The sequence below is a fragment of the Aquarana catesbeiana genome, linkage group LG08 (genome assembly GCF_042186555.1).
Source record: "Aquarana catesbeiana isolate 2022-GZ linkage group LG08, ASM4218655v1, whole genome shotgun sequence".
NCBI lineage: Eukaryota > Metazoa > Chordata > Amphibia > Anura > Ranidae > Aquarana > Aquarana catesbeiana.
This window is the reverse complement of record NC_133331.1, coordinates 25,109,523-25,122,186: the sequence shown is the minus strand read 5'-3', so window position 1 is coordinate 25,122,186 and position 12,664 is coordinate 25,109,523. Positions and strand designations below refer to the sequence as shown.

Sequence of the window (12,664 nt, the reverse complement as noted above, 5' to 3'; positions counted from 1 at the left end):
ATCTTACTGTGGATCATAGCTTGGGTGACACCATTTTTAGTCTCTACGGAGCAGAGAGATGAGGATTTCCAGGCCCTCGCGATAGTCTGTTTAGAAGCTGTAATGATGCATATTGCTAGTTTCGATTGGGCCTTTGTAAGGTCAGGTAGACAGTGGTTCAGCAAGGCAAAAGCTGGGTCAGGGGTAGCTGGCCTGCTTAGTAGGGTGGACAATATTCTAATGATTTCGGACCCAGGCTGCTATTTAAAAAAAATGAAGTTGAAGAAGATTGCAGCCAGACTTGGATGTGGATTATTGGATGTGGGTGGATAGAAACCTGTTGAGTAACATAAACGATGAGATAGTTCTCTTTCTGTTTGTCATCCATATCGACTTCCTTCTTGTATACCAATTCTAACTAAGATTTGCCTCATGATATTCTCCTACAGGAGACCTGATGGGTGCAGCCATGGAGAACCTTGATCGTCTTCTTGCCATGCCATATGGGTGTGGAGAGCAGAATATGGTCCTTTTTGTCCCCAACATCTTCATTCTGGAATATCTTCATAACACTCATCTGCTGACACCTGAGATAAAGAGCAAAGCCATTGGGTTCCTGGACAGTGGTGAGACATGCTGGGCCAGATTACCCCTCTCTTTTTACTTACTTTATATATCCTTTTGTGCATATTAACTAATGCTTATAATGAAATTGCAAGTTTTGTTCAATAAAAAACAACCTGTAGGTAAACTACACACATTGTAAGAATTTTTGCAAACTTTAGTGCATAATTTTACCAAAACGTTTGATTATGATATTTCTCAGACAGACTGGAAATAGGAAGATCTGCCTTCATTATTAGCACCTGAGAATCTCAGTACTGTGAGGCTGGGTTCACACTGGTCCGATGCAGGAATCAGTGCTATTCCTGTGCGGGTTCCTGCATTGCATCTGGGTGTTCACACTGCTCTCTGCGAACTGCTGCGGTTTATAATATTCTGACAAATTTTTCATTATTCGGAGATTTGGATATATCTGAATACCCAAATTACAATATAAACATATTTTACCAAAATGTCAGAAATTCGGACTGAAATTCGAATTGAATTTTATATTGTACTCGAATTCTAACTACACATATTGCTGAAATCAAAGACTGTGTGCCTTATCAGAGTACCATTTCGAAATTATTCTGTTTATTTTTAAGCCAAAGGTGATTTAAAGAGTCAATGTAATCATTTGATGAAGATTTTTCTTTTGTTTGTTCACTTTGCTGCATTCAAAACAATATAACATTTTTTGTTTTGACTGATTCGAATATTTATTAATTTGAATGTTTTGAATTGAAAAAAATCAGTAAATTCATTTTTTTTTTTTTTTAGAAAATTCCAACTACGAATTCTGAATATGAATTCCGAATAAAAATTAAAAGAATCAACCGAATTGAGCCAAACAAAATAACTAGATTAAAGAGTCAAAACGAAACAAAACTCATTTTTTCATCATGCACATGCTAATAATTCGTAACTTCAGATAAATTTGTATTCGGTACATTCACTAAGGCTGGCCATACATGGGTCGAATTCCTAAAGAATTTTCTTTCGAAAACCTTATCTAAGAATTTTCGTTCTAATTTTGCACCATTAGTGGGCTGCAGCAAAATCCGATTTTCGTGTGGCCATTGAATTTGAGTAACAGGACATGTTGGAAGTTTTTTGAAATACAAACTATTATCTAATCAATGATGGGAGATTTGTGCGAGAAATGTAATAGAAAAAGTAATGCACGTGAGTGCAAGAAAAGAAAATTCCCGGAAAGAAAGGAAAATTCCCTGCCATGAAAATTCTTTTCTGTAGCAACATGAGGTGAAATTTAAGGCTTGGTTGGTCGAATTTCTAAATCAATGGTGGCACCATCGGATCACAATACGCACAAAATGTCTTAAGAAAATTCTTTAGAAATTTGACCATGTATGGCCTGCATAACAGCCAAATTTGAAAGGAAATTCCAATACCTATAATTTAATAGTTAGTTATTATTAGTTAGTTATTATTTCAGATTTATCTTTGAATTTTTGAATTTTCGATCATAACGAATGACCCGAAAAACGAATAAAACTAAAGCAAACACATCTTTCGGCAGTGCACATGTCTACTGCGGGTAACAATGTAAAGTTAATGACACCCCCAAATTGTTTCTCAGAATGCAGTGTGCAAACTGTAAAATCGGACAGGAATCGGGTCGCATGGGGCGCGAACACCCATGCAATCTGATTCCAGGACAGACCAAAAAAAGGGTCCTGCACCATTTTGGTCCGAATGCGATGCGATTTCATCCATACAAATTGTATGGCTGAATTTGCATCGCACAGACATCGCATCTGATGTGCGCAGCAATGCGGTGCAAATCACATGCGTTGTCTGGCATCGCACCAGTAGGAACTCAACCTAATAACAATGAAAGCAGCTGCAACTGCAGAGTCTACATTCACTCCTAGGTACAAAGCTACATAGTTGGTGAGGTTGAACAAAGATACCAGTTCATCCACTTCAACCTGAGTGTGGGGGTTATTTACTACAGCTGGAAAGTGCAAAATCTAGTGCAACTCTGCATAAAAACCAAGCAGCTTCTAGGTTTTATTGGTAACACTTAATTGAACAAGCTGAAATTAGAAACTGATTGGCTACCATTCACAGCTGCATCAGATTCTGAATGCACCAGCTTGAGTAAATCTCCTACTGTGTGTGTGTGTTTATGCCACTACTATTTTCCATATTACTGTATATTGCGTTTGCTAAAATAAATATCGAAAAGTTTTTTAAATCATCTACACTCCTCACTGATACCACCAACAGTCCAAAGGTAGTTTCATATCTTTACCACTCCAATAGTAAAGAACCCTTTACGCAGTTTAAAATTGCCTGGATCCGGTACAGGCACTGTGACGAACCTCTTACCAGGTTGATATCTAGCGACTAGGAGTCACTAAGCTATACTGTGGACCTGTGATCAGGACTGTGCATTTTAGCATTTTACAGCTCCGGAAGTCCCGGAAGGATGGTGAGGGCCTGGAATCATGCGCTCAAGGCAGGGTAGAGTCTGAGCTAGATTACATCCCTGAAGTGCACCCACCAACCTTTCCAGCTTTTCGGGTGAGCCAGCGGGGAGTGGTAGTGGGGGGACATAGATTGGTGTTCACCTAGACTTTAGGCACACTTTGGGCCCATGGATGACGAGTTTGCAGACTGGTTGTCCCACAGCAGCTCAGAGGGGGAGGGGTGGGAATGAGGACCCACTCAGAGGCAGGAAGAGGCATCGGTAGAGGTGCTAAATGTACCAGATCCAGCTAAAGGGACCAGAGAAGCCACAGAAGCACAACAGACCCTCAACCACCCAGACCAGAGCAGTTGAATACAGGCAATGGGTATTACGGTCGCTCAGTGCATGTGTCCTTTCAGGAAAAGTGAAACCCAGAGAGCTGCCCAGGTTTTCCAGGTTCCAGCGGGAGGTTCAGGGCAAGACAGCTTTAGAGTGGGGTCTGGACTATTCCTATGTCCCTCCTGATTTCATGGACATCATAGAGAATTCCTGGAGAGAGTGGGAAGATGAACTGGTATGGGAATACTTGCATATCCCTAAGCCTTTGCGGGTGCCAGCCTGTGAGGAGACCTGGGCTTGTTTTCAGGACATTCACTAAGAATGGAGGCTGGGGAGAGCTATTTACAAGGACAGTGTGGTGATTGTGAAGGTGGAACGGCCAGCTAGAAGCCACTTTGTCACAGTCAGAAAGGTTATGGCAGCATGAGAAGGTTGCTTGATACGGATCTGAATACGTAAAGGACTGCTGGAGTGTGCAGCTCACAGGCAGAGATTGTCACATGGACAGATGGGAGATTGCTGCCTGTTTCTTGCTTTACTGCTCATTTCGGACTATGCTGGCCTGCCACTCTGACCTATGCCAGCTGGATGAATTATTCCCACTGATGAACTCGGGTGAGGCCTAGATCATGAAACATGCCTTAGCCTGACAAAGGGAGGGGCTCCTCCTACCAGGGACTCAAAAAGAAAAAAAATGTTCTGCTTTCAAATGTTTTGTTTCTGCCAGCAGGATCATAACCCCCTGCTGACAGAATTTAAAAAAAGTATGCTTATACGTATATTTTTACACTTGCTAATTTATTTGTATCATAGCCCCATCCAAGTTGCTTCCCTTTTTCCCTCCTAAAACTGTATTTTTAAGGTATGCCCTTGCTCCTGGGCCCAGGAGCTTTTTATCAAATTTCCAAGCCATGGGGACATGCTGAACGTCGGGGGAGGGGTTATTGAGTGTAGCATTCTCTAGAAATTGATTCTTGTTAGAGTAGGTAAATTGTTCAGACTTGGCTGGCAGCCAAGCCAGGCTACACTTCTGAGACCTCCCACTACTTCTAGAAATTTGGAGAAGATTCTAGTGGCGGTAAAGAGGAGCTGCCTGGAGTATTTATGAGGGCCCTTACCAATCCCCAACAGTGTGTTGGCAGAGGGCAGGCCCCCTCAAATACTTATGGTCAGCCCAGCTGGGGCAGAGAAGTTCGGGTGCAAGCTGGAGATGGAGTGTTAGGCTGTTGGTGGCCCTTGAGGGTACCCCCCAGTCTGGGGGGGTGACAGCAGGCCTGGGCTCGGAGAGGAGAGGACTGAGAGGCATGCCTGAGAGGACTGGGTGAAAGCAGTCTGGGATGGATGCAGAGTCAGTCTGGGAGGACTGTGGAGAAGTAGCCAGGAGGGCTAGAGAAAGAGGCAGCTGCAGCCAGGTGGGTTGGCAGTGCCTGAAGAAGTGGTACTGGGATCAGTAGCCACAGGAGGAGGACAGCTGGGCACTAGGACTTTGCTACACAAACAAGGGATCTGTAAGAGACATTTGCTACTGGTCTGACTGAGCCTTTATCAGATCATCAAAACAGTGTGCCAACTGGTCCTGTACAGTAGGTGACCGTGATATTGTGTCAATCTCGTTGCTGTTATCGGTGAGATTGACACCTGCGAGCCCCGTCGTGGGAGCCAGTGCCAAGCTGGCTCGCTCATCGGGAAAGGAAAAATATGCTTTTTCCTTTCCCGATGAGCGACAAGCATTGCTGACAGGTGTTTGGTATGAATCATCAAGGGGAACTCTGCGCCAAATATTAAATAAAAAACAGGCATGGGTTCCCCTCAAGGAGCATACCAGGCCCTTAGGTCTGGTATGGGTTCTAAGGGGAACCCCTACGCCGAAAAAGCTTGCAGCCTGGCCGGTCAGGAAAGGGGGTGGGGATGAGCAAGTGCCCCCCCTGAACCGTACCAGGCCGCATGCCCTCAATATGGGGGGTGGGTGCTTTGGGGAAGGGGGGCGCCCTGCAGCCCCCCCACCCTAAAGCACCTTGTCCCCATTTTGGTGAGGACGGGGGCCTCTTCCCAACAACCCTGGACGTTGGTTGTCAGGGTCTGCTGGTGAGGGGCTTATCGGAATCAGGGAGCCCCCTTTAATAAGGGGTGCCCCCAGATCCCGACCCCCACCCTATGGGAATGAGTATGGGGGTACATCGTACTCCTACCCATTCACCTAGGGAAAAAAGTGTCAATAAAAACAGCAGGCAGCTCCGGGGGTCTCTTGCAACTTCCTGCCTCTTATGATGTCACAGTCCCATCACGCCCCGGGCAGTGACATCATAAGGGGCGGGGTCACCCAGTGACATCACCCGGTGACCACACCCCATGCCTATACAAGTCATTGCGCACCACACACACGGCATTACAACAGGAGAGAGCGTCGTGTCAACATCAGAAGAAGAGAAGAGGGAAAAAGACGACAGGAAAAGACCGGGCCAACACTAGCAAAAGAGCGGCAAAAGAGCAGAAGATAGAGGAGGAGACCAGCAGAAGAACTGGAGAGCGGGAGAAGAACTGGAGACCGGGAGAAAAGAGCGGGAGAAGAGGCCAGAGAGAGCGGAGGAGTCCCAAGGTGAATGGGTAGGGGTATGATGTACCCCCATACTCGTTTACATAGGCTGGGGGGGCCGGGATCTGGGGGCCCCCTTATTAAAGGGGGCTCCCGGATTCTGATACGCCCCCCACCCACAGACCTCTACAACCAATGGCCAGGGTTGTCGGGAAAAGGCCCTTGCCCTCATCAACATAGGGACAAGGTGCTTTGGGGTAGGGGGGCCGCAGGGTACCCCCCTTTCCCAAAGTGCCCACCCACCAATGTTGAGGGCATGCGGCCTGGTACGGTTCAGGAGGGGGGGCGCTCACTCGTCCCCACTCCTTTCCGGACCGGCCAGGCTGCGTGCTCAGATAAGGTTCTGGTATGGATTTTGGGGGGACCCCCACACCGTTTTTAAGGCATATGGGGTTCCTCTTAGAATCCATACCAGACCTAAGGGCCTGATATGCTCTTGGAGGGGAATTCCCTCTCGCGCTCGCTGCAATAGGAAAATGTGTTTTTCCTATTGCAGCCAGCGCGAGATGTACAGTACCCTGTCGCCGAGAACTAGCGCGATGGGATTGCACTGGAAACACATTCTCGTGGGCAGGCACTGTAGTTCTACAGGCAAGATTTGTGCTGGAGGTAGAGGAGAACTGTATCTATGGACTGTATATAGTTGTGTCCCTCAAGAGTTCTATTGCCTTGATCAAGTGGGCATCCCATAATATTCCTATCCCTATCCAAGTTTATTCCACTAATAAAAATACAAAAACCAGCACTAGACTGTTCTTCTGACTAAAGTGTGTTGTGAAGATGCGGTGTGCCTGGCTGTGCAGAGTGGGGGATCCCTTTATACTTGCGGCTCCTTACGGTGTGCACTACATATAAATCAGTAGTAACTTCTTAACCCCCTCTTACTAATGCTGAGGACACATATTGGAAAAGAATCTGCAAAAAGGTACATAGTTAACATAAGCAAAATGGATAAAGCAGATTTTCAACTATGCATTTTTACCTTGCATTTTCACTGTGTTTGCATTAAAAATATACTTTAATTCTATTTGTTGCATCTTTTCTCAGTTGATTTTGGTCTTTAGGGCTTCTGTAATGTATTACACGCTGAATGGAGATGTTAAATTCCAACTCCAGGCTGTTGTTAAATTTGCATATTGTGGGTTCACTCTGCACTGCATGGGTAAATGCTCATTTTGCTAGGGGGCAAAGGAAAAAGTACAAATACTTACCTTATTCCTGGCTCCCCCAGCAGTTACTGCTCTTCTCCCTTTTCTCCGTTGTTCAACATTATGGAATGTGAGCGGGCCCTCGCTGTCCTCCTGTACAAGGCAGGGCTGTATATGATGATATCAGAGAGCTGCAACTCGCCAGGCAACAAAATTAAACAGCGTCCGGGGAAAGGAAAAAGCATGCGGGAGTTATGAATAAGGTGCTTGGGGATCAAATGAATAAGGTGAATATGTGTACTTGCTCCTTTTCCCCATTACCAAAAGAGCATTTAACCCATCCAGTGCAAGGTAGAACCAACTGCATGGGCATATTTAACAGCAGCCATTAGTGAGGTTTTAATTGTGATATGTGGCATCTCTGAATGAAATCTTCTATACTTTTGATTGTTACAGGATTTCAGCGGCAGTTGACATACAAACGCAAAGACGGGTCCTATAGCGCCTTCGGTCAGAATGACCCACAGGGAAACACATGGTAGGTGCATTTTTTCTACTGGATATTTGCTGATAGAGTGCTGAAATCCAGAAAAAAAATAAATGTACAGTAACACCTTGGATTACAAGCATAATTGGTTCCAGAAGCATGCTTGTAATCCAAAGCACTCATATATCAATGCAAGTTTCTCCATAAAAAATAATGGAAACTCAGAGGTGCAGGGGTGCCGCTGTATGCAGTACTGTATGTAGCCAGAGGTGCGGGGCGCTGATGTATGCAGTACTGTATGTGGCCAGAGGTGTGGGGGCACTGGTGACACTCGGAGATGCTCTGAAACATTTGGGAACTGTTGACACTTTTGGGTGCTCCAATGCACGTTACACCCAGCTGGGAGTGTCTCAGAGCGTCTTTGAGTATCACCTTGTTGGTTATATTCAATCTGGCTGTAGGTGATGAGGTTGTTGGATCTATTGGAGAGGTAAGTTCAATGTTGAGATTGTGATATGTAGAATGCCATATCTCGTAAAGGTAAGGAGACTGTAAGGATAATTGTTTGTGTTCCTGGAGAGTTGCCTTTATGAAAGTCTGCCATCATTGGGAGAAACGTTTTTCCCAGCCCGATTTGTGTGACCATACCTCTAGTTGTTCTCTGTATAGCAGCAGTTTCAGTTCCCTCTTTACCCCTGTAATGGAGGGGGGTTGAGATGATAACCAATATTTGAGGATAGTCCTCTGAGCTGTGAGTAAACAGATGGAAATCCATTGAGGAAGGTGATGAGTTCTAGAGTGGGTATGGGCCCCTTTATCTGGAGTTAATTGGTCACAACCAAAATGCATAAGAGTGGCATTCATGGGTATTGTGACCTTACTTATGTCTAACACGTAAGACTGAACTTGGTTCCAGCACACAGCTATTGATGGACAGGACCATAGACAGTGGAACAGTGTAATGCCCCGTACACACGGTCGGATTTTCCGACGGAAAATGTGTGATAGGACCTTGTTGTCGGAAATTCCGACCATGTGTAGGCTCCATCACACATTTTCCATCGGATTTTCCGACACACAAAGTTTGAGAGCTGGATATAAAATTTTCCGACAACAAAATCCGTTGTCAGAAATTCCGATCGTGTGTACACAAATCCAATGGACAAAGTGCCACGCATGCTCAGAATAAGTAAAGAGATGAAAGCTATTGGCCACTGCCCCATTTATAGTCCCGATGTACGTGTTTTACGTCACCGCGTTCAGAACGATCGAGTTTTCCGACAACTTTGTGTGACCGTGTGTATGCAAGACAAGTTTGAGCCAACATCCGTCCGAAAAAATCCTAGGATTTTGTTGTCAGAATGTCCGAACAAAGTCCGACCGTGTGTACGGGGCATAAGACAATGTTCCTTACAAAGAGGGCAAAGCTTCGCACTAGGCGAATCCTGTGGTGTGGTGTAGGGTACATACTCTCTATGAAGTAGTTTAAATTGAGTTTCCTTTCAGGATTCATTTGATATTGTTTTCAAGGTTGTTTTATAGCCTTTTAATAATAAGTAAGAAAGGTTGTCTAGAGGGATGTCCTTGCTCCAGGCTTTAGAGGCTGTATATTCCAGTGGTTTGGTGAAGAAAGGTAGAAGAGGGTTATAGACCTCCAAGGTAGAGATGTTCTGATTTGCTTACACAAGTTAATCAATAGATTGAATTGTGTACAACAAGCTATCCCATACGTGAATCGAAATTTGGCTGTCCCTGCTGAACCAGCCAAATTTTGATCCATGTATGGTCGGCTTAACTTCTTGCTGCCTATGTGTAAATACATAAATCTTCTTGGATGTATTCCTTCTTGCTCTGTGATCATACAAGCCTTGTTTCATGCCTAAAACTGAACTCCGGGCAAACAGCTAAGTACACAATTACAATACATTTGTAAGATTTGTTATGCCTTACAAAGGATTTTTCTTTTTTCTTTTTTTCATCCTTTCCTAAGATTTACACAGCTTTGCCAGACCCCCCTTTCCCCACAAAAGTTAGTGACTTGACTCTTCTGTACTGCGGTTAAGCAAAACACTAGTTGTAGTAATTGTTGTTTAACGTTGAACAATTTTCTACAGGCTAAGTGCCTTTGTGGTGAAGTCCTACAGCAAAGCTCAGCCTTACATATTTATACATGATAGTCACCTCAACGAATCCATTACCTGGCTAAAGAACACTCGTAATGAGTCAGGCTGCTTCAACAGCGTGGGAAGGCTTTTCAATAATGCAATGAAGGTAAACACTCTGCTCTGTACTGTTGGCACTGCCTGGACAGAAAAGCATTGAGGAGGACTGTAGCAATTTGTATGTGGTGATCATTAACAGGAGGTATACTGCCTTGAACTACATCTTCAATGTGTCCACTAAGTGTAAAGCTTACTTAACTATAGTATTCTCCCAACTCTACATCCAGGTTATTTATTTATTTAGAATGTTACCTAGAAATCTAAATGTTCTTCCTCTTCTTTCCCTAGGGATGCCAGGACAGATCAGAGTAGTTCTGATTGGTCAACATGGTCACATGCCATGTTGACCATTCAGAACTGCTATCATATGTCCCAGCTTCTCTAGTGAAATAAAAGAAAGAACAGCATGGTTTTCAAGCACCAAGACTGCTGCACCAGGCTGCATGGATGAAGGTAAGTGCAGTGGGGATTGAGTGGGGAGATGTAGGGCATTTGTTCACCGTCCACTACCAGTGCTGGAAGAGAGGAGAAAAGACCCTGGGTCATTACAACACTGGCCAAAATCCACCTGGAAAAGGTACTTATGCTAAATGTTTAAAACTATAATTGCAGAGGGAGAGCTACCGGGTGGAGGGCTGTCAAACAAGCAACCATGACTGTATCTCCATCATAGTGGCTCATAATGGCCATGGAGGCTGCAGTGGTGGTATTTCAGGGGGAAGGGAAGCTCCAGGGTCTGAGCTGCTAATCCTGAAGTTGAGGGGCTTAAATGAGAGAATCATGTGGGAAGTAATGACTGGATCTTCTTTATTGCTAAGCCCATAGAGGGCATGATAGCTAAAGCAGTGACCTTTAATAAAAGTATTAATATCAAGATACAACATGCTAGTATCCTGCGGTACTAGTAAGGCTAGTTATGTGGAAACCACATGGAAGAAACCAGACTAAAATCTAACTAAAAACATACAATTTAATTTAAACACAATAACACAAGTGATGTAAAACATAAGTACAGCAATCTATATGCAACCCAAAGAACACATGTGAAAATCATGAAATTAGCTGCCTAACTACTGTATTTTTTGGACCATAAGACGCACCTGACCATAAGATGCACCTAGGTTTTAGAGGAGAAAAACAAGAAAAAAAATATTCTGAACCAAATGGTGTACTAAAATATTTTCCAGTGCTCATGAAATGCAGCCTGACCAGTGACAAAGAAATGCAGCCTGACCATTGCCATAAACGCAGATTGACCATTGCCATAAACACAGACTGACCATTGCCAATAATGCAGACTGCAGAGTGACCATTAATGCAGAGTGACCATTAGTGCAGAGTGACCAATAATGCAGAGTGACCATTGCCACAAACACAGCCTTACCTGATGTTATCCCATCCACTGACAGAGCAGCCTGAGTAGCCGAATGTTAGGTTTTCTGTGTCTGGCAGAGCAGGGGGATCGCCCGGCGCCCATGGGGGGGGTTGGATGTCTGTCCCCCGGTCTCCTGCCTCTATTCCGGGGGGCAGTGCCGGCGGTGACAGGGGGCGGTGCCAGTGGGGACAGGGGCGGTGCCTGTTGTATATTCGCACCATAATACGCAGAGACATTTTCCCCCATATTTCTGGGGAAAAAAAAGTGTCTTATGATCCGAAAAATACGGTAATTATGTACAAACAGAGATGGGGAATCGGGGACCAGACAGAGCAGGGTAAGGTACAAAGTAATAGCCCATATAGCAAGCAATTGAGCTGCAAGTTTGAAAATGACTTGCTAAGCTGTTGCTAGGCTTACCAGGCTTCACAAGTTTGTTACACAATTGCAGCAAGTCCACATTGCATGACTCCAGGTCAACTTTCTTTGCAAACATTCTGCAAGTCTGGTGCAAGTTCTGGTTCAGTTAAGTTGTGCAATAGTCATCCCACCACAGGGGGTCACTGTGGCTGAATTTTCATGCTGTAGACTTACAGAGCTCTTGTTGTAGACTCACCACTACAACTTTACTCTTGTTAGAGAATTGCCATGCAAATTTGCTGCAAATTGGAAAAGTGTCAACTAGAACTTGTGCTTCAAGTTCTCTGCAAGTATAATAACAGATTTACAGAATAAAATTCAAAACTGTCACAAATTTGTAGCAAGTTATCCTTGCTATCTGGGAGGGAGCAAGAATGGGGACCTCAACAGGTAACAAGTACAGGGTGTAACAGCTGCAGAGTGTGCAGGTACACAGGTAAAATAATGAGACTATAGGGTTGATTTACTAATAGCAAATAGACTGTGTACTCTGCAAGTGCATTTGCTGCAGAGCTTAGTAAATGAACTAAAGCTTCACTTTGCAAAGACTATCACATGCAAGGAAAATAAAAAAAAAATGCTTGCACATGATTGGATGATGGAAGTCAGCGCAGACCTTTTCCTCATTTACTAAGCTCTGAAGCAACTGCATTTGCACAGTGCACAGTCTATTTGTCTTTAGTAAATCAACCCCAATGTGTGGCTCCTGAAGTAGGGCTAAATAACCTCTCAGGAGCCATCATTCCTTGGTCACTAATTACTGGAACCCGCTTACTGTTGGGACAATCCCACTGGTGACCAGAGTGACACTGGCAGCTGTGCTCCTAACAGTTCAATTTAAATGTTCATATTTTAAGATGAGGCTGTGTTTTTTTGTTACAGGGAGGTGTGGAAGATGATATCTCTTTATCTGTTTATGTTACAATCGCACTGCTGGAAATTGGTTTATCTATTGAAGTAAGTAACAAAGTACAGTTAATGCATTGATTTACATTACTGTAAAGAGAATGGTTATGGGAATGTGACTGATCTCTTAGAACAGCATGTATAATGTTCCTTGC

At 44.2% G+C, this 12,664-nt stretch overlaps 1 protein-coding gene across 1 annotated transcript in view; it reads left to right on the top strand.

The window, feature by feature from the left end:
• Nucleotides 1-12,664, top strand: part of LOC141106652 (alpha-2-macroglobulin-like) — a 242,068-nt gene that overhangs the window by 146,002 nt on the left and 83,402 nt on the right. The window contains exons 25-28 of the mRNA XM_073597595.1: nucleotides 429-605; nucleotides 7,556-7,637; nucleotides 9,701-9,857; nucleotides 12,486-12,560. Coding sequence (XP_073453696.1) covers nucleotides 429-605; nucleotides 7,556-7,637; nucleotides 9,701-9,857; nucleotides 12,486-12,560 — 491 coding nt within the window. The remainder of the gene's footprint in view (nucleotides 1-428; nucleotides 606-7,555; nucleotides 7,638-9,700; nucleotides 9,858-12,485; nucleotides 12,561-12,664) is intronic.